This window comes from Passer montanus, unplaced genomic scaffold, assembly GCF_014805655.1.
Source record: "Passer montanus isolate IOZ18808 unplaced genomic scaffold, ASM1480565v1 scaffold86, whole genome shotgun sequence".
NCBI classification, from domain to species: Eukaryota; Metazoa; Chordata; class Aves; order Passeriformes; family Passeridae; genus Passer; species Passer montanus.
This window is the reverse complement of record NW_024373923.1, coordinates 2,284,309-2,305,615: the sequence shown is the minus strand read 5'-3', so window position 1 is coordinate 2,305,615 and position 21,307 is coordinate 2,284,309. Positions and strand designations below refer to the sequence as shown.

The window sequence follows — 21,307 nt, the reverse complement described above, 5'->3', positions numbered from 1 at the left end:
CCAGAGTGCATGAGATCATCTGCTGGGACGCAAAGGAGTGCACAAAGCCTTCTTTAAGAAAAACAAGCAGGCAGAAATTAAGGATATCCTCATGTGACGGAATAATATTGATCAAGTGAGTTGAATTTAACTGAGAAAATTCCCATGTGCTTGTCACTTGCCAAAACCAAGATTTACAAAAGGTTTTACCTGATGGTGGCATGTGGACATCTACCAAGTAGCAGCTTCATTTGCACTGAAGACTTTTAGAAAATTTCAGAGTTTGCATCTTTAGGGGACCAAAGTACTGCAAATCTGCTCCTAATTTCTTCAGCATTAAACCTGTCTGGCTTTATTTAAATACTATTGAGGAAAGATCAACAAATCAATATTTAAAAAAACCCACATCATTCAAGTCAACTAATTTCAAGTATTTTTTCTTAATGAGAAGTGATACCTTCTGTGTGTTGGTTTGCACAAATTGCTGGATGCCAAGAAGTTAGTTGAAAAACACATTTCAAAAAATGCAAGTGTATGCAAAAAATTCTTAAATTAATTAATTTTATGTTGCTGATTATTTTGATGGTCTGATCCAGACAGGAAAGGAAATTCTGTCATGTTAAACTGCACATGATCAGCTGCTAAGAATGTCTAAACTGAAAATAAAGTTAAATTTTGGTCTAATGACAGTAACACATTATGCTGTTACTGCCCAGATGGAGCAATCATGTCCCAGCTGAATTCTGGGAGCTGCTGAGGTTCAGTCCCCAGGGTAATTCCTTCATGATTTCTGTATGATGAAGAACATTATTGCTGAAAGAACACTGGCTGCAGAGGTTGCAGGGGAAGGAAATGAAAAGAAATTTAATTTACACTCAGGTTAACTAAAATCTCCTTCAGTGAGAAATAACTGTTTCATTAAACTGCCTAAGACCTGAGAGTGCAGTTTTCTGATTGTTAGAGCAGTGCTTGCTGAACCAAATCATATTTTGGTTGTAACAGGCTGCCATAATTCTTGTTTTCAGTGAACCTGGCTGCTGTAATTTAACTGAAAAGCTCTAGAAGGCCACGTTTGCCATGGTGATTCTTTTGCATTGGAAATTGTTTTAGATAATAGTGCTGTATCTTTATTTCATTGTTGTTTTAAAATCACTGAATGGTTTGGGTTGGATGGGGCCTTAAATCCCATTCTGTCACAGCCTCTGCCATGGGCAGGGACACCTTCCACTATCCCTGGTTGCTCTGGGCCCTTCCAGCCTGGCCTGGGATGACAGTGAAACATAAACTGACACGTTGTGAATGGAAGTGTTTATAGGCATAGCCATGTTATGAACAAGTTTATGAGTTAATACAAGTTTATGAGTTAATACAAGTTTATGAGTTAACACAATTGGAGCTGTTAATATGAATTACAAAAAGTTAATTGTGTTAATTAAATTGTTGTTAAATGTTAGACCTTTAAGTTACCCTTATTGTTAATCCCCTTACCTTACCAATACATTGTTGGGTACTGCCTCTGCTGCTCCCCAAAATGGTGCTGGGAAACATCCCTGGGAAACATGCAAATTAAGAAACACTCAAAAAGATCCAACAAAAGACCCTTAAAACAAGGAACTAACCAAAGATTTAAGGAACTAAGTAAAGGGTCCTACTAGCAAAGTCCTCCTACCCCACCAACAAGGTTTCAGATGTCACCATGACCTACTAGAACTTGGTCAGAATGAGGACTCTAGGTGATGAGCCAGAAATTGTTTTCCTAGGCATGGCTGTGAGGACGGATTCCCCAGTTCTGCTGTGAAGCAAAGCTGTCCATCTCCTCCTGTGCATCACCAAAGGGAGCAGTGATGGTGTGCTCAACCCCTCGGGCCCCCACCCAGAGCTGCTCACTGAATAAAGGCCTTCAAAAGCAGCAGGGCTCCTTGCCTCGTTTTCTTCAGCAGTGCTTGTTTCTGGCATGGGGATTGCTCCACAGAACCTTTGCATTTTGGCAGAGGGTGTTTCCCAGCCGCGGTGCTGAGCTCAACGTGGCAGTGTTTGCCCAGGGTTACACCCAGTGCTGCTGTTTGCAGAGCTGCTCTTGGCACGCACAGCCCAGGGACAGGCATGGGTGACAGCCCGGCCGGGGATTTGCTGTCACACACCAAGTGGAATGTGGCAATAAACTCAGGAGCCTCCTCTTGTGCAGGGGAGCAGCCCCAGCTGTGCCAGGCTGGCTCCAGAGCAGAGGGGCTCCAGCCCTGGCAGCATCTCCGTGCCTCCTCTGCACTGGGAAAGGTTTCCCTCTCCATGAACCCACGGGTACTGTGAAACCTGCTGCTGATGGCACACGCCCCACTCTAGGGGTTATCCTTGGAGAAACGATGATTTAAAGCAGCACAAGGGCAGGACAGGGCCTGGTAAATCCTCCCACCCTCAGACATTCACTGTTGGTCCCATTTGCTGGGCTTACCTCATGTCCCACTGAAAATGTGGGAAGCAGAGTAGAGAATCAGAATGAATCCCAGAATAGTTTGGGTTGGAAGGGACCTTAAACCTCCTCCAGCCCCACCCCCTGCCATGGCCAGGGACACCTCTGCACTGGCTGCAGCAGCTCCACGTCCTTGTGCTGCTGGAGCCAGGGCTGGGGCAGCTCTGCAGGTGGGGTCTCACCTGAGCCCAGGGCACAGGGGCAGGATCCCCCTGCCCTGCTGCCCACGCTGGGATCAGCCCAGGCCGCGCGAGGTGTCATGGCCGCCTCGCCCCTCAAGAACTACAACTCCCGTGGTGCCCCGCCAGCAAAACAGCGCGGGCCTCGCGCATGCGCAGCGGGGCCGCGCCGGCGACGTGGAGGCGGGCGGGGACCGTGAGGGGCCGTGAGGGGACCCGGGAGCGGCTCGGGCCGAAGCACCCCGCCGCCGACCTCGGGCCCAGGGCACGGACGGTAAGCGCGGCCTCGGCGGTGCCTTCGAGGGGCATCGGCGACGGGTGCACCTGGCGGCCGCCGGCTCCCAGAGGGGCCCCCGAGATCCCCCGGTTGCCCCGGCGTCACCGTCCCCTCGTGGCGCGGGCCCGTGTCGCGATAGATGGAGGGGTGCCTTGCGTAATTGGACACCGGCGCTGCGGAGAGTTGCCGGGACACCGGCACCCGCCGTGTCCCCGCCCGGGCTGGGGCATCTCCCGGGATCCCTCGCCGCGTTCCCGGGTTGTACCTGTGTCCCTTCGGGATACAGGAGTCGATCCCGCACTGGGTCCCCTGGGTGTCCTTGTGTCCCTTAGGGATCCCTGCCAGGGTTCCCAGAATGTGCCTGGGTCCCATTACCCAGATCTTGACTGCTCCCTTGCAGGGATCCAGCGATCCCTCAGGGTCCCTGGGATGTCCCTGTGTCCCTTTAAATGCGCCCAGGGCTGGAAAGCCGGAGATTCATACCCCTTTTTTTCTTACGTGCTCTTAATGATATTTATTGTTCATGGCTAGATGATAAATTTATTTATTTTCCCTCGTATTCTTGACGGAGGCTTTTCTATTCCTCTGCAGCATCTCAGTTCTCCTGGGGCTCACTCTGCCTCCTCACTCCTACCACACTGTTTTTATTCTTATGAATGACAATATTTATCAAAAGTGAGGCGTATTTCAGTTTAAAATTGAACTGGTATCTCACCTTAGTTGCTGGGCTTTGCATTACCTCATATGCCTTCATGCCAAGCACTGTTTGTTTATTTATTTATTCTTTTTAATCTCTGCTGGGCGGAGGGAGTTTGTGGGGCCGTAATCTAATTTTTTCTCTCTCCTGTGCTGAGGGATAACGTGCTGAGCTGCAGTTTTACACATTGTAGGCATTTGCAGAAGTAAGTAAGCTGTTGATATTTCCATCAGGGATCACTTTTGGAGCGCAGGGGAGTGGAAGGAGGCTCCCGGGTGGCTGGGTCCAGTGTCCCAACACAGGGTTGTGTAACCCCACATTGTGTCAGTTCCCAGCTGAAAAACGTTCGAGGTGCTCCAGCTGGGTCGGCTAGAAAGTTGCCATTTCTCCTGAGGTTGCCAGCAGCTTGGGAGGGCCTCCCGCTGTCATTTCCAGGGGCTGTTTTCTCTTCCCACTGCTGCTGCATCAGCAGAGGCCCGTGGACAGCCCGGGAATGATGGACCCAGCTCAGCACTGTCACCTCCTGGAGCATCCCTCAGCTCCTCCTCTTACAGTCCTGCGCTGATGTTGTACCAGCAGAGCTTCTGATCCCTCATATTTCCTGCTAAATCAGTAAAAAAAGTACTTGTAGGAAATTGCTGCTGAACTCGGGTAGATCTGGTGCTTCCTTCCAGTGGTTTTATCAGATTCAGAGGAAGATCATAGAATCCCAGACTGGTTTGGGTGAGAAAGGACATTAAGGATCATCCACTGGCACCCCCTGCCATGGGCAGGGACACTTCCCACTGTCCCAGGCTGCTCCCAGCCCCATCCAGCCTGGCCTTGGGCACTGCCAGGGATCCAGGGGCAGCCACAGCTGCTCTGGGCACCCTGGGCCAGGGCCTGCCCACCCTCCCAGCCACCAATTCCTGCCCAACATCCCAAAATGTGTGCCTGCCCATTTTCTGACATGCTGTGTTTAGATGTTTTTGGCATGCTGATGATTGACAAAAGTCACTAAAAGCAAGAAATCCTGTTTGCTGAACCGATGCCACAGTAGATGATGAATGATTTTAAGAGTATTTTTCAAAGTGTATTCTCTAGAGTGGAAAGTCTGTTGCACCTTGAAGTAATCCCACACCGTGGCCAGTATAACTGAATTTACAGTAGATCCTGAAGATAGGTAATATATTTTATATAATATATTAACATAATAATGTAAATAATGATGTGTAATATAGTATAAAATTATCACTGTCTTTCTGCATAACATGATTTTTTATGCTGTAGTTAGATTTTCAGCTGTGAGAAACTTCAAAAGCAGAGACAAAAAATCCTGTTGCAGAAATACAGTTAATGCCCAAACTGTGGAAGAGCACAGATACCAAAATAGTTGTATAAGCTTTTACATATAACAAAATATACCAATATTGAAACAAATGCAGGCCTTTTAATGAACATCTGGGCATCTGTTTGAAGCTTAAATGGTGTATGAATTATCTTTTTGAAACATTACTGTGGCCTTTAGGCAGGTGTTACTTACATCTGATAATGAAATAGGGAGGAAATACTTGTGTGTCACAGTAATCTTAGCATCCCTTCCATATTGAAGCTACTTGATTTATTAAATCAATCTATGTTTAGTCTGGCTTGTGTCGTATCCAACCCACCTGTCCATTTAAGTTATGGTAGAAACAATGAATTACTATAAATTGATTTTTTGGGTAGGTATAGTGAAGGGTATTTTTAAAAAACAGAGGAAAGGGACAAAGTCATCAAAGCATTGTCATACTGAACAAATTTTTCAACACTGTAATCCGTCATAGATTATCAGGGAGTTAGTGTAAAACTGTTTTTGAAAAACATTGCTGTGTTTGTGGTAATAAAAGCTCTTTTTGTCTCTTTTTGGCCACTGGAAGAAGATGATGTCAAACCAGCAATGTTGGTTCTGATGTGCTGTCTGTTCCTAATCTGTGAAGGCAGGTCTCAGTATGGGTTGTGCATATTCTTTATTTGTCTTTATTTTCAGGCTCCTTATCCCTTTGATATTCTTGTTTAAAGTTCAGTTTGTTGTTCTCATTTTATAGTTCCAGCACACCTGTCCTGGCTGGCAGCAGGAATCTCACTGGTGAGAGCAAACAAAACCTTTACAGAAATACCTGCCCACTGCAGAGAGTGGAGATAGTATTTGAATTTTCACTTCTTGAAACTTTTGAAAAATGTGTTACTTACCTGTAATAGTTTTGTAACAGGTGTTTTACACAGAAATTACAAGGTGTGCTTGACCCAGCCTTCTTCTCTTCTGGCAGTGTTTACTAATTGGGTTAAAGAATTTATTTCTGCATGTACTCCAAAAAACACTAGCTGTATTTGAGTGCTGACCTTTTCTTGGGGTGTTGGGATTGTAAGAGCAAGGATAGAGGTACCTTTCTTCATAATTAATTTTTTTCATAATTGCCTGCACACCACCTCTCCTCCCCTCTGTGACAGGACGTTTCTGTAAAACTGATGCTGTCGTTTTGCTCTCAGATTGGTAGGATTGGTGCAGTATTTATTTCATAACCTGTTATATAGGAATTCCAACAGAAAAGTGATCTTTATAGTTTCTGTAGTTTTAAATTTTGTTAACTCTTGATAAATTTTATATGTAGAGAGGTTTTTGAACCTTCAGGGAGATTTGGCCACAAGTAGCATGTTTTGTAGGGTGTACAATTGCCTGCACTAAAAATGAACAAAATTGGGGACTCCCTAAATGACCTTGTGGGATTTTGTATTAATGGACTGGAGATATGTTTTATTGCATAAATAGCTTTTTTTTGTAAATTGGACAAAGAAGTCCTTAAATGCTCTAAATGCTTATTTACCTGTAAAAGTTAAACAGGAGCTCTCTGAACTTCATTTCACATGCAGGATTCAGCAGAAGCTTCCTCAAGAGGTTTGACATGTACCTGCTGCCCTGCCCTGCCAGAGCATGGTGACTGAGGGAACAGAGGACAAAAAGCTTCATGTAGATTAGCTGTGTCTCTAATGGGTATGTGCTAATGGAAAGGCCAATACATTTTGGGAGGAAATATGATAATTTTGGGGTTTAGTTTGCCACAAGCCTGTGTTTGCTTATTGGTGTTCGAGGCTATCACGTAACTTTTAAATATTTTTTAGAGCACTCTGTATCAGAAGTTTCTGTTGTGAGGTGAGAGGTTGGAGTGGCATTTTTGTGTAAATTATTTTTGATCTCTTGTAACTGTAGAGAAAAGCAGCTTGAGCAAGGCTGTCCTCCTTGTTGTCCTCCTGTGAGTCAGTAGTTCCAGTTCAGGACACAGCTTTGAAGGCGGCTAGTAGTTCTCTGGAAGTAAGGCATTTTGAGATTAGTAAGTGGGCATCTGCTTAACAAAATTATTATTATTCTGATTTGGTGATCAGCAGTTAGCAGAGTGGATCACCAGTGACCTGGAGGTTCAAAATTATAGAGTGTATGAAAAGCTGTTAGTTTTCTGAGATGGTGCTAAGAAACACGACCAGTACATCTCAGTCTCATTTATAGAACTTAGGTTTTCATTTTTCTGTCATCTCCTTTCAGAACACTTTATTAAAATGTGACAAACTGTGTTGAGTGAGCTGTCAAAGACAATAGCATCCCTTGTTGAGCAGTTTGGGGAAGCACCACAGCATCCGGGCTCACTCGCATCGGAATTCTTCTGCTTGAAATACTCTGCCTCACCATGAAGGTTTTGAAAAATCCCTTCTTCAGTTGTGAGCGGAACAACTGTACTGTAGGTGGAACATGAAGGAAGCAGATTGTGCTCTTCAGAATTAGGCTTTTATTGATGACTGACTCCCACGAAAATGTTGTGGAAAAGGAACTGGAGCAGAAAACACAGCATCGTCACTCATTTTTTCAGCTGCTTGCCTTCCCTGTGAGGGGCCTTTTTTGCCTGCAGTAATCTGTTGAGATTGATCACTTCTGCTACGTGCAAGACTCTTCAGGCTTCAGTGGAACCCAGAAGGACCGTTCTGATGTCACTGCACTGCTGCTTGGTTCAGGTCCTTACTGTGGAAGGGGAAGGCACTAGAACAGAGCAGGAGAACAGAGAGATGCTGTGTTTGTTCATCCAGCTGAGTAAACAGTGAGCAAGTCAGATAATTTATGTTGAGAGCTGCCTAAAGACCTTAAGATTTTTTTTTGTATTGTTCTTGTTCTTGGGCATTGTGGGGATCACTTCATAATTCTGTTGCATTTCTTACTGCCATTGAAAGTGCTTCTGTCCTGATGTGCTGAGCTTTGGTACCTAGTGAATAGTTTGTGTGCTGGGCAAAGATAGGTTAGAGGGCTGTATCATGATCCCTGACAGCTGCCATCAAACTTGGCACTGTCTGAAGAATTGTGGAGGAGAAACAGGATTATCTAGAAAGCTATGAGAGATGGTATTGCCCCCAGGCTGCAAAGATAGACCCTGTCATGGTCAACCAGGTTCTCTAAAAGAGCACTTACTTTGTGTTTGCCAAAAGAGCAGCTTGCCTGTCTGCTACTTCTCATAAAACTGTGGTTTTTGTGGTTTTGGTGAGTTTTTTCTTGGGGAGAGGAGAGTTGGTATGTATCTGAACAGTTTCAGCATGCAAAATACAAAGTGTGGGTAGAAGGAACTGAAGAAAGAGTGAAAGGAGTGGTTGCCAAAAAGGCGATAGAAAAGGGGAGGAAAATTACAAATCAGTGTAAAGTGAACAGAAACAGTCTTTCCTGCATAACTCATTAACTTAAAAACAGTAGGAAGCTTTTCTAATTGGTCTTGAAGGATGTGTTTATTCCATTCTGAAATCTCCCAGGCTGCTTGGTTGTGGCTAATTGATGTATCAGAGACGGTGAATTTTTAATAGTGGTTTGATACTGTTTGAAGATTGCTAAGCAATAAGTTGTAGCTGGAATATTCTGACTCATTAACAGGCTTTGAAAACAAAGACTACCTAAAGTCTGAGGGTTGTCAAGATTTTTTTTTCCTGAAGATCTCTTTTACTGACATGAATTGTTATTGACAGGTATTTCTGCATCATTAGTTTTGCTTGGCAAAATCTTACCAATTTAATTAGTAAAACCAAAATTCTTACAGTTTTGGAAATCTTTGTGTGAAAATTAGTGAGTGATCTCTTGACTGTGAGCAAAGTATTTGCATAACTGCTTTTTATCTTGTAGAAAGACAGAATCTCATTTCTTGGGGGATTTTTTCAGCCTTTTTAATAACGCCATAAGTTCCCCAAAACTTGCAGGTAAATAAACACTTAACGTGCCTGGAAAGCTGCAAAATTCCTCAGAGAAGTTGAGGCTGCCTCCTCTTGGAAGTGTTCCAGGCCAGGTTGGATGATGCTTGGAGCAGCCTGAGACAGTGGAAGGTGTCACTGCCCATGGAAGGGGTGGAATGGGATGGCCTTAAAAGTCCCTTCCAAAACAAACCATTCTATGAATCTATGAAATATTACTGTTACACAAGTGAGTCATCAGAATTCAAATATATTGTGCAGACAGGAAAATTCAAATATTGTAGTTGAACAATACATACTGCTAATCTAACTTCTGTGTTCTCTGTTGTATGGAGAATTATGTGTAAATATATTGCAGTAGTCTCATACCTCTGTGGCAAGATTTATCTTAGGATTTTGTGAGATGCTTTAATGTCTCAGGGGTGAAAGGTAGCCTGAAACCTGCAGTTCTTGGATACAAGTAGGAAATAGCCAAAAATCTCAGTGCAGTGCTTTGGTAATACTGAATGAGCAGCATTACATCTTGTGTTCTCATCTTTACAGTGATTGTGGCTCCTTTGCTTGGAAAGAAAACAATGTCCATAGTTCATAAAGGTGCAAGCTGTAAAAGTAACCAGAGTCCTGCTATGTATAGGAAATAAATTTTTGCTAGGTTTTAAGATGTTTTCAGTATTTTCATGTAATCGTGTTAAGGACTCAATCTAGTGACCAGATCTCAGATGACATTGTAAAATCATGTGCATGACCATCTCAAATTCTTACACTTTAAAGCAGTAATTTAAAAAAAAATCCCACAGCTATATGTAATCTATATAATCTGTATACATCTAATCAGGATGTCTGCAGACTAAGCCAGATGATCATGGCAAGCTTAGTCTGCAGACATCTTGATTAGATGTATATAGATTATACAGATTACATATAACAGCAGTTTTGGAAGGGGGCAGCTGGCTGTACTGGACAGATAAAATTCCAGCATTAGCAATTAAGTTGTGAGACCAGGAGGAGATATAATCCTGGAAGGAACTCTAATTACTTGTCTAAACTTGTTTAAATAGAAGATATATAGAGGATGACAAATTTTTTCCCAAGTTCAACAGTACACATCTGTACCTTGGGTTACACTTAGGAGTTCATGCATGGCATTTATGTATTGCTGAATTGCTTTTAACTTTCTTCCAGATGAAAAATTATATTCTTGTTAATAATTAATGCTAAAATCTTCTAGAAGAAACAGTAAACTTGGGATTTATGCCTATTCCTAGCAATCTGAGATTGGAATGAGTCCTGATGTGCAAAACAAACTCCCTTGTGTTGCTCTAAAGCCTCTACTGCTGCATTGTGGAGCCAAGTTCTGGGGCTAAACAGATGCTGGATTTAATAGAGAATGACACTGCAGACCAGGCTATGATTCTTTGGGGGTGTAACAAAACTGAGTTAAACGAAATGAGTTGCTAATAAGTTGTGTCTGGGTTTGTTTTTTTTCTTGTTTTGTTTTGGTTTTTTTGGGTTTTTTTGGTTTTTTTTGGTTTTTTTTGTGGGTGGGGGTGGGAGGTGGTGTGACAGATAAGTAGACTGGCTTTTTGTAAAATCTTATTTTAATGAGCCATGCATTTATTTATTTAATGTATTTCAAGGAAAAGGAAATCAGTTTTCATTGGTAATTTACTGCTAGAGTGAGGACTGAGTTTCCTGGAGTGAATTTCCTGTGATTTGATGTTTATTGTGGCTGCCCCACTTCAGCATGTGAGGAAGCAGAAGCTGTTTAACCTTGTTTTTTGCAGTTTCTTTGGGATCGCCTGGAGCAGCCTTTCTGTGCAGTGGGGGCTGTTATGAAATTGAAGGAAAAATCGTGGATAAATAAATAAATGTTTTAAATACTGCTTAAAGCATAATGTTGTAAATGTGTTCCAAGTACTGATGAACCTTTTATATTACCCAATAACTTGAACCTCTACTGTCTTAACCAGCATGCAGGCACAGAGGCAGTGCCTCTTAATCAAAAGCAGTGTGGACATTTAAGTGGTTATGTTTTATTTGAGTGATCTTTTCAGCTAAAGGCAGCTGTTTCTAAAATAAATATTTGATTTGACTGCCATTTAATTTAGTATTATTTAGTAACAGCTGAATTGGAAATGTATTTGAGATCATGACTATCATGTAATCAGCTAAGTTAAATAATTGGGGTTAATTTGTTACTGTTGTTAAAATGCCTGGAAGTTAAATGTTGATTTTTTTTTTCTATTTTGAATTATTTTTAGACATTTTTCCTGCAGGATATTAATGAACTCTGAAGGAGAGACTTGTTTCCTGGGTAATTTGATGGCTGGAGTTCCTCAGAAATGTCTTGCTTATGTAAAGCAGGGCCTGTGGTCCTGATCGTAGGAGCTGAAGGTGCTCGGGCTGCATCATGGAGTTGCAGAGTACTTCATCAAGCTCTTTATCAAGCAGGGCACTTCATCAAGCTTTGGGATAACATAAGTTCCAGATGGAAGGAGTCAGCTCCGTATGTCTGTAGGTGTAGTCACCTACAGGAAGATGAGTAGAACTTGCTGAGATTTTTACTTCAGAGGGGTGGAGTGAGTGTAATGTACTTAGGAGAGGAAAGAAACCACCTGGGCTATAAGAGAGAGAAAAAAAATTTGTATGTTTGTTTGATTGCTGCAAGATTTTTTGGCTCTTGAATGAGTGGAAGTGAAAGCTCGCCAAGTCTCCTTATCTACAAACTACTGTCAGCTCAAACAAGCAGGATTATTTTGATTTATTTTGACATTTGGATGGCTTGATATTTATTTCATTTAGAGGAGAAAATAATCAGTCTGCCTTACTTTTCTGTTGCTTTGGGGAAGGTTTGTGGAATGAAAAACGTTCTCTGCAGTTTGGAGGGAGCCAGCTGGGCATTAGGGCTGGAGGGCTCACAAGAAGCTCCGCAGGTTGTCATGTTGCTTGGGAGCATGGATGTGGAACTGGGCATGTTCTTAGGCACTGTGATTTGACACTGACTCTGAAAACAGACAATAAAATTTTGCTAAGACTTGCTGTTAAAGCCCTCTTTGTTTTGGATTTTGTCTTAATGGTATTGAACCTGCTGGCATGCTGTAGGAAATCTGGAAAGCAAGCATGACTCCTTTTCAAGAATTAGCTAGAAACCTCTTCCAGTTGCTGTCATATTTCTGGGAAAGTGGTTTAAATGTGGGGGTCTTTGGGAGCTGCAGTGAGCTGTAAGGGTAGCTTGTAAATAGAGAATACAGTGACTCATTTTAGGAGAACAGGCTAAGGGTTTTGGGCACTGTCAGTGCTCTGGCATGGAGAACTCAAGAGTTCCAGGTGAAGGTGGAGGCATTTGAAGGCAGGACTCCAGCTGCCCCTTGGTTCTCTTCACCATTAGTTGTTTGTCTTGGAGCAAGCAAGCTGGAAAACGTGAGCAGAGAATGGGAACTTGAAGCAGACAGAGACTAGACTTGTTTTTTCTCCAAGAAATAAAGGTTTAAATGTAGGGCCTTGAAGTAATTTTAAAGGTAGGGGGACAGGGCTTGTGTTGAAATATAGGTCCAGGCCCAACAGCATCATTGTTGGCTTTTGCAGTAGTTGAACATGTTGCAAACACGTCAGGTTGGATGGGACTTGGAGCAACCTGGTCCAGTGCAAGGTGTCCCTGCCTGTAGAGTCTCCTACAAACAAAATTTAGGAAATAACCACCATTTTCCTTTTATTTATTTATTTCAATTTTTTTTTTTTTTTAGGATTCCACATTTTAAAGAACTTTTTAATGTTTATATTTACTCTATGACTGTTCTGGCCCTTTGTTGTTTCTGACATATTTGAGTACTTTGCAGTTGCTTGTAGATCTCAAATATGAATTCTTCAGAGAAGTTCCATGATGGCTGCTAAGGTTGCAGCTTTTTGTTGCCTCTACTGTTTGTTTCCAGTAAGCTTTCTTCATATTTACACAGTTCTTTATTAACATTAATTGCTCTTAGAAGTGTGTTTTCTGGAAGTAATTGCTTCTTCGATGTTGGTGAGTTTGAGAGTATCTGCATGGTCAGATCCTTGTATCTGATATCTTGTATCTGATACTGCGCATCTGTATCTTTGTAGAAACCAAGGGAAAAGTTGCTGCTGGGTAGTAGCTTACCTATTCTGATACACCTGTGGCTGTTCTGACATCTTATGCCAGCTCAGGAGTGAGTATTTAGGTTACAGTAAATGTTGCACAACACTCTTATCTTGATGGCAATGCCTTTTTTCATACCAGCTTTTAAACCAATCAGTCATGGTTATTTTGTCCCAAAAGTTTATTGAAGTTGATGCCCTGGAAAGATGTGAAGTGCTTGGGATCATACCTGGCATGTAGTTGATAGCATTGTGGTGGTTCTCTTAGTTAATTAAATTCTTTATAAAAATGGGAAGCAGCATGAAGATTTTAAAACTTCTCATTTCTCACACAGATCAAGGAGAACACGTATAATAAGAGGGTTTGGAGTGTCAGCTTCTGTAGTGTTCCATCAAAAAGCAGTAGTGTTTCTGATGTGTTCATCTTATGGCTCTTTCCCATTGAAGTAGTTGAGCTCCTGGAAAGAGCCATGTTATTTTTCAGGGGTCAGGAGATTCATGTGTGGTCAGTAGTACCTTTGCTTACTTGATAACAGCATGGTAAGAGCTGTGCTTACTCTGGAAACGCAGGAACTTTAAAGGTGTAGATTGTTGGTGGCACACAGGAATTAGCCGCATCTTTACAGAAGTAGTAATTTTCAATCTGTGTGTGTTCAGTTTGAAAATGTATTTCTGAATAGTAGGTCAGCTTGGCATCCCCATTAAAATTGTGAATTCTATTCTTGTAGTTTTCCCCACTGCTAGCAGCCTTGTCACTGATATAACGGTGAAGCAGTGTTCTTGCTGAGTATAATTTATTAAAATACAAATGAGATGATGACTGAAGGGATAGCACAAAAACTTTTATCTTTCTTGACCAAAGATGTTATAGTCTTAAGTTTGTTGAAAGGAAATCTTTCTAATATATTCCTGTGTGCCTGATTCCTACATCTCAGTAATTTTTCAAGGAAGTGATCTAAAGCTTTACTGGTGGCTAACTCAAGGTCTGCATATTCCTTATTTGTGCAAAAGACTTAAAATATTTATTTCTTCTTTTTTTTTCCTCTCAAAGAAATGAAAATTTAGAAAAGTATTTACTACATAAAGAAGATGGGAGCGAATAGCAGCAGCATCAGTGAACTTCCAGAAAATGAGTACTTACAGAAACTGTCAGGATCAGAGCCCATCTCCGAGAACGACCCGTTCTGGAATCAGCTTCTGTCTTTTAGCTTCACCACTCCAACAAACAGGTAAGAGGGTGTTGAAGAGCTGGTTTTGATAATATGTTTGTAGAAGGGACCAGTCTGAAAGCAAATGAGTAGTTATGTTAATTATTCCTATTTTAGGTAGCAGAGGAATAAATGCCTGTGTGAAATAGGCTGTTGTTTCTAAGTTTGGAAGTGTTTTCCACCACCTCTTCCATTCCTGTGGGTTTCTTTCTTCTTCATAATAGCTGTAATTGCTATTCATTCTCTTGGTAAAGATCAGAAATAGGGTCTGTAGTGTTGAGGGAACCTTTTTTCCTTGTTTTAGGAAGCTTTCTTTTCCTTTGGTATATCCTTTGGGTTGAGTGGATTTGCTGAAGATTTCCAACGTTTGGTGTTTCCTCTCAATTTAGAGTGAATTGTACTTCTTGCACGATTTAATTGTAGCTTAGCTTTTGTGCTGCTTAGTCTGTATGGCTTTTTTTTCACCCTCTTTGCATCTTAAAAAGAAATTTGGTGTGTATTCTCCATAAAAATATTTTCTAAATACCTAAAATTCACACTTTGAATGCATTTTCATTCCAGAAGGTGGTGTGGGTATAAATAAAATCAATATTTTTTAGAGGATCCATACCACATCTCCAGAAGTAGAGAATTTAAGTTCTTGTAGCTTCTATTAACCCAACTCCATTGCTAAATTCTTGGCCTGTGTGTGGATTATCGGTTTTACAAGAACAATCTGATATTAGTACCTTCAGGTGTTACTTAAACTATTTTTACAGTTTACAGCACTTTCTTCTGTAAGTGAAAGTTCAGGCAGCTGGAATGGAAAATGGTTAAGGTAAATAACTGGGAGGCATTTGCTAGGTGCTATTTTTGTAAAGAGTGAGGATGAGGAGGAAGTATTTTGGCTTCTGCCTGGAGAGAGTAGCCAGAGTTTTGGGAGAAGAGAGAATGTTATGGAGGGCTGTAAAGCTGGTAAAGGGCAGTACGGAATTGGGAGTGTGCAAACGAGCAGTTGTGTTTCCTCTGAGATCCCTGAAGACAAGAATTGTTTAGAGCCTACCCATGACTAATAAGATTGACAGTATTCTAAGAACTTACGTAATACTCTGTTGTTTAGGTTAATAATAATTACACATAAAACCCCACCAATTTCTTTTGGTTGTTCTGTTTTTCTTCATTCCCCCATGAAAGTTAAGGAGTTTTTCTTAGCTTGTTTTGCAGCTTTTTTGTGCCTGTTTCATGAACTTCAGATCCAGTGCAGAGTAAATTTGCTAAAAAAAGCCCCCAAATCAACAAAGCAAAAACCTAACCAAACAAAAAAAGTCAAGCAAAAAACATAATTAAAAAGACAAGCAGTCCAATAAAAAGATCCAAACACAGGTTGAAAGCTTTAATTAGCTGAACACCAGATGGTGCTCTTGCCTGGGAGCTAGAGAAGAAATATTTTTAGAGACATCTTTTCTACAGCTTGGTATTGGAAGGAAACAGAAATTTCCCATTTAGTTGCATCTACCTGAGACAACCATTGGCAAGTGAAATCGGACTATGCTGGCTGCACAGCACCCTCAGCATTTGGCTGCATCAGATAACTTGCCTGCAGGAATGGAACAATAGAGGTCAATGTCAATTTCTGAGATTGAAATCTTCCAAATTACCAAGTTAACTCTGTTTTTAATGAGGCTTAAGTGTCAGGAGTAAAATGCTTGTTTGTGATTTGTGGAAAGGAGCTATTTTTCACCTATTGTACAGGACAGAGTTTTACAGTTTTCTTCTCTTTTAATTTTTTTTTTTTCTGGTTGTCTGGTGCAAAACTAGTAACTGTTTGCAAGTACTACTGGGAGCTGTGTAAGTGTTTTGTGTTGTTTTTTTCCTGGGGGCAGTTGGTGATATTTTAGAGTAAAATATGTAAATCCTGAAGTTTTTGCAAAGGTGGGACTGCTGCCATCCCCAGGAAGAAGAGGGCTATCTTCCCTGGGTGCTGCTTTGGACATAATTCTGTTCTACATGTCATTACCATAGGGGAGGAGACAGCGAAAAACATTAGAAGAGAACGTGATAGAAAAGTTCATGTTGGTAGGAAAAGCAATCAGCCAAACCCAAATTATCCAAGCAAAAACCAGCAAGGTGAGGAAGTGGTGGGAGTGGAGTACATTTACTCCTTTCAGCAACAGATGCCTGACAAATTTCCCTTGTTGTCAAGAAGCTTAGCAAGGAAACAGTATCTGCAAGGAAGGATTCCAAGGGAAATCTGAATCAGTGTGTGTGAGAAAATTTGTGGGGTTTTTAACACTTTTCCATGTATGCTTTTTCTACTTAGGATCTTGTGACTAGTGCTTTGCTTTACAGAAGCTGTTCCAAGTCGGTCCAGGTGCAGTAGATCCCAGGTGTCAAACAGAGCTGGATCTTCTGTGGCACAGTAGTCTTTGTGCCTTGGCTTGAGAGATGGGGAATTACTGTCTTGTTACTTCGAGAAACATGAAGACATCTGGTATGATGTCTTAAAATAGCACCACTTTCTGTGCTCTGCTGTCTTCATTTTCTAATGCTTTGTGTGTCTTGGTGCTTTGTATTTCTTTATTTGTCCTTGTTTTGCTTTTCTTGCTTTCCCCTTTCAGTTTGGTTGAGCTCTTCCTCCTTTTATCCATGTCTCATCTTTGTGGTTCTCTTTTTTGTGTTTTTTTCTCTTTTTTTTTCTGACCTCTACCTGACTGAATGCGTTAATCTCTCTTTTTCTGGTTCCGTGTGAAATTGTTTAGCATTGCTCATTTCCTTAGCCATGCCTTCTTTACTGGGGTTTTTTTTTCAGTCCTGTTGACTTTTCGGTCTGTTTCCGTGAAGAGCACAAGGTAGTTTTCTGTAAGGAATAGTTTGTTTCTGTATGGGAAAGTTTTCCAAATACCAGTGCTGCTGACTGCAAAGTTGGTGTATCTCTGTCAGCAACATTGATGCAAGATGCCCTTGCCCTTTCACTATCTCTTCCAGTGTTTATATTGTTCTTCTGTACGTTTAATTAAGAGCTAATCTATCTGGAAAACACAGCAGAAGTGTTTATTTTTTCAGCCAAGATAATTCCCTGCAGTGATTCATAGCTTGGCACCACAGAACAATTCTGGCATGGTGAGAGATTGATTTTTTGGGGCACAGCAGCCTATTGAGCTAAAAGGTGGGATTGCTTAAACCTGCTTTGCCATCCAAAAATGAACAGGAGAGTGTGGTCAAAGCAGAGCTGGCTGCAAGGATTCTAATATTCTGCCTTTCTGGGCTGCTTGTTCTTCCTCTCATACTGTTGATTTTCTTAATAATTAGGCAAATATTAAGAGGGACTATCAGCTGTCAGTAATCAGAAATGAGCTGATGGTAAATCCCTGCTCGCTGCCTGAGTCTCCCCTGGTATGAGTGAATAGTAACCTCCAGAGCCAGCCTGGGTATCTGGCACGTAAAGAAAGCCACCTGGGCCTCTCACAGTCTAGGAGTGGGAGCAGATAGGTGGTACAAACATAAATGACAGTCCAAGGAACAGCTTCCAGCAGTTTAGTTTTAGGTTGCCTTATGCTTTTCTCTGTAAAAGGTTTATTGAGATGTCATCTTCCATAAAACCAATCACACGTGCTAAGCAGGTACTGTTGAAGTGTCTGCTGAGACATTTCTGGTTTCAGCCATTAGGAAGTACTTGGTACTCTAATTTCACACTCCTGCATGTTCATGTTTTTTTTTTTTTCCTTCACGGGTCCTTATTTGTTGCACAGAATGGACTTATACAATTAAAATTGTATAAATCTGCCACTTCTATACTTTAGGTGACTACCCTATCAATCCAATAGGGTTTTGTTATTGGAAAAATTAAATACAGCTTTTCTGGATGATTTTTTTAGTTACTGTCAGGATTAAGAGCTATGAGGTTTGCTTTGGAGTGTTAGCTCCCAGTCTAGGCAGACTTTGTGTTTGTCTGGCTTTTCTGTGATTTGCTACCAAGAATGCAACTCCTCCTTAGTGGTGGTATTAGTTACAGTTATTTTCTGATGGAAAACTTGAAGTTAACTAAAGCAGAACTTGCTGAAAATCATGTGCTTAATATTTACTGTTCTGCTTTGTTCCTTCCCTAGAGTTATTAATGAGTTGGTGGTTCAAGAATAATGTGCATGGGCCTTTAATGGAAAAACATAAAGATGGAAAGCTTTTATGTTGCCTTAACACGGTACATTTTTTAAATGGTACAATAAATCATATGCTGCCTTATATTCTTTGATGTCTGTCCTCCAACTAGTCCATTAAAATCAGCATTCCCACAATATGAATTTAGTAAATGGGCTGGTTCTTCTGTTTTGTGTTCAATGGCAAAGAAAAAAGCCTTACTATGAGGAAAAAACTGTCAGGAAAGCTGCTTGTTTTGTTTCCCCCCCCCCCCCCCCCGTCCTTTTTTAGAGGGGTACTTGTTTGCTTTGGTTTGGGTTTTTTTTCTTACCATACTAAGGGCAGGTGTTGTGATGTGAAAATGTTTATAATTGCAGCTTTTAGGCACAATGCTTTCTCTTGTCAGGTGGAGATACTTTAAGAAAAGCTACTGAAACTTTGAAATATCTTCTATTGTGGTGCTGTTAAAAGAAAAGCAGATAAAACCACATCTTTCAAAGTTGGCTGCTGTCAGAAAACAGCCTTCACTGTCTTAATAATTAAGGTTTTGCTGAAGAATGATTGTTAGTAAATATAAAGTAAGGCAGCTGAATTCAACTGTTAAAAAATAATCCTATTTATAATGCTACTTTTTTTTTTTCCTTTTTCTTTTTTCCCTTTCCTTTTCTTTTTGGAAGTAATGTTTTTTTACAAATACATCCTGCTGACTGCAGAATCCCGCTTTTTGGTTGTAAGAAGCCAGAAATAAAAATCTGCAGTCAATGAAAATGATGAAATTTTATTGATTAATAGACTGCTCAATTTGCCATTCTTTCCCATCTCTACTGAAAAGAGCTTTTCTTACAGAAAACTAACTTCTTGGTGAAGAAACTCTGGACTGCGATGAGTGATTGCAAACACAAAGTGATTAAAACCCAAAGAAATAATGATTATTCTTGATTACTCTTTACTTTCACCACTGATGTGTGATAGCTGGAGTCACAGATGCTGCCTGTGTCTAGAGCAGCTTTTAGTGACGATTGGTGTGCAAATTATTCTTATTACATGGTGTTAAGATGTTACAGAAAATAATCACTACCACTGTAGAGCCTCTCCTGTTTGGATACCTTTAAAATAAACAAAGACAAACCAATTTTCTTTAAATGTGGCTATGCTGTCAAGGAAGAAAATTTCACTGTTATTAATTTTAGTTTTGCTGAAGTCTGTGGACTTAGCCTCTACATAAAAGGAAACCAAATAAAATATTTTTTTTCTTTCATTAAATACTTTGAAAATGCTGGCCATCAGATCACAGGATGAGGGAGGAGCTCCTGTGAAACCTGGAATTTTTTCCTAAAGTGTGTGGGAAGCAACCATGCACTTCACAAATTTGCTTGTATCCGTGTGAGCCAGTAAAGTCTGTATAGTTAAGGATATTCTACTTTGAATCTATTCTGTTTGCCCCATATGTTCACAGCCTGTTTGAGTCCCCACATCAGGTGGTGCCTTTTGTTCATTTCTTGGAAAACCATAGAAGTGGTAAATATGTAAATATGTACTGCTCTATGGAAGCGAGGTGGCTCAGTGCAGGTTGTGCCAGTTGAAGTGCATGTGCAAACTCACTGGGTCACTGTGATCCTGCTGTTAAAGGCCCGTGGCTTGAAGCTGGTGTCACAGAAGCCCAGAACAGTTTGAGTTGAAAGGGATCTTAAAAATCATCCCATTCAATGCCTGTGCCATGGGCAGGGACACCTTCCACTATCCCAGATTGCTCCAAGCCCTGTCCAACCTGGCCTTGGACACTTCCAGGGATCCAGGGGCAGCCACAGCTGCTCTGGGCACCCTGGGCCAGGTCCCTGTCACCCTCAGAGTTTGTTCCATATGTGTGTGACTAGTTTCCATAGAGGTGTCTTGTCCAGGACAGAGCTTCCTGGATGTGACTGGGGTGCGTGGGTTTCTCCTGCTGATGCCCCGCAGAGCCATCAAGCAGCAGGCAGAATTGGCTTTTCATACTCACTGCCTGTTTGTTACTAGCAATAGATAATCTGTTTCACATTGCGAATATACCGAATGTTTCTCATAGGACAGGGAATGAATATTTTACACTCCATCCTTAACAAATCTGTCCTTTACTTTTATGTGTTCTAACCCCTGCCACCAAGTGCCGCATCCACATGGCTTTTAAATCCCTCCTATGATGGCAGCTCCACCACTGCCCAGGGCAGCTGTGTCAGAGCTGGACAGCCCTTTCCATGGAGAAATTTTCTCCAATATCCAAGCTGAGCCTGCCCTGGCCCAGCCTGAGGCCGTTCCCTCTGCTCCTGTCCCTGTTCCCTGGAGCACAGCCCGACCCCCCCGGCTGTCCCCTCCTGTCAGGAGCTGTGCAGAGCCACAAGGTCCCCCCTGAGCCTCCTTTGCTCCAGGCTCAGCCCCTTCCCAGCTCCCTCAGCCTCTCCTGGGGCTCCAGCCCCTTCCCAGCTCCCTCAGCTGCTTCTAATGAGACTTGTGCTCCAGACACGTATTTGACAACAGGGCAGTCCATATTCCTCAGGTGAGAGTTCCAATTCAGGTGAGGGTTCCAATTTAGAGAGAATGAGAACTTTTATTTGTGATCAGTGCATTGAAGGAGCTTCACTTTATCAGTCCTTGCTCTTGTTAGAGCTGAAATACAATTCAGGTATTTATTAGCAGTATACTCTGTGGCGTAATGAAAGGACGGATGTTTGAGTGTTGAGTTTCCATTTTTACATTCATTCATTAGCCAGATGTCATTTCCACAGGGACGATAGAGAAAAGTTGGTACCACAGTTGGTTGTACCATTTCTTTTGTGCCACCTTGTGAATCTTGTCTGTGGCATCTTCTACCCAAATCTTAGTGTTATTTACCTTTTGTTTCTTCACTGCACTAGAAAATACCCAGATAGCTTTTTTCCATGTCTCTCACTTCTCTTTCCTGCCCAATCAAAGGAAAAAAATAACTGCTAAGTTTGGCCCAGGGTACTTAGGAATGAGCTGGTATTTTTTTGTACCCCTCCGTGATATTATCTCCGTGAGTCCACCCCTGGG

At 41.6% G+C, this 21,307-nt stretch overlaps 1 protein-coding gene across 4 annotated transcripts in view; it reads left to right on the top strand.

Annotated features, from left to right (window-relative positions):
• The first annotated feature begins 2,777 nt into the window (after positions 1-2,777).
• Positions 2,778-21,307, top strand: part of DYM (dymeclin) — a 207,063-nt gene continuing 188,533 nt past the window's right edge. For all 4 annotated transcript variants that reach the window (XM_039733340.1, XM_039733338.1, XM_039733339.1 and 1 more), the window contains exons 1-2: positions 2,778-2,899; positions 13,993-14,170. In XM_039733340.1, coding sequence (XP_039589274.1) covers positions 14,031-14,170 — 140 coding nt within the window. In that variant the 5' untranslated portion in view covers positions 2,778-2,899; positions 13,993-14,030. The remainder of the gene's footprint in view (positions 2,900-13,992; positions 14,171-21,307) is intronic.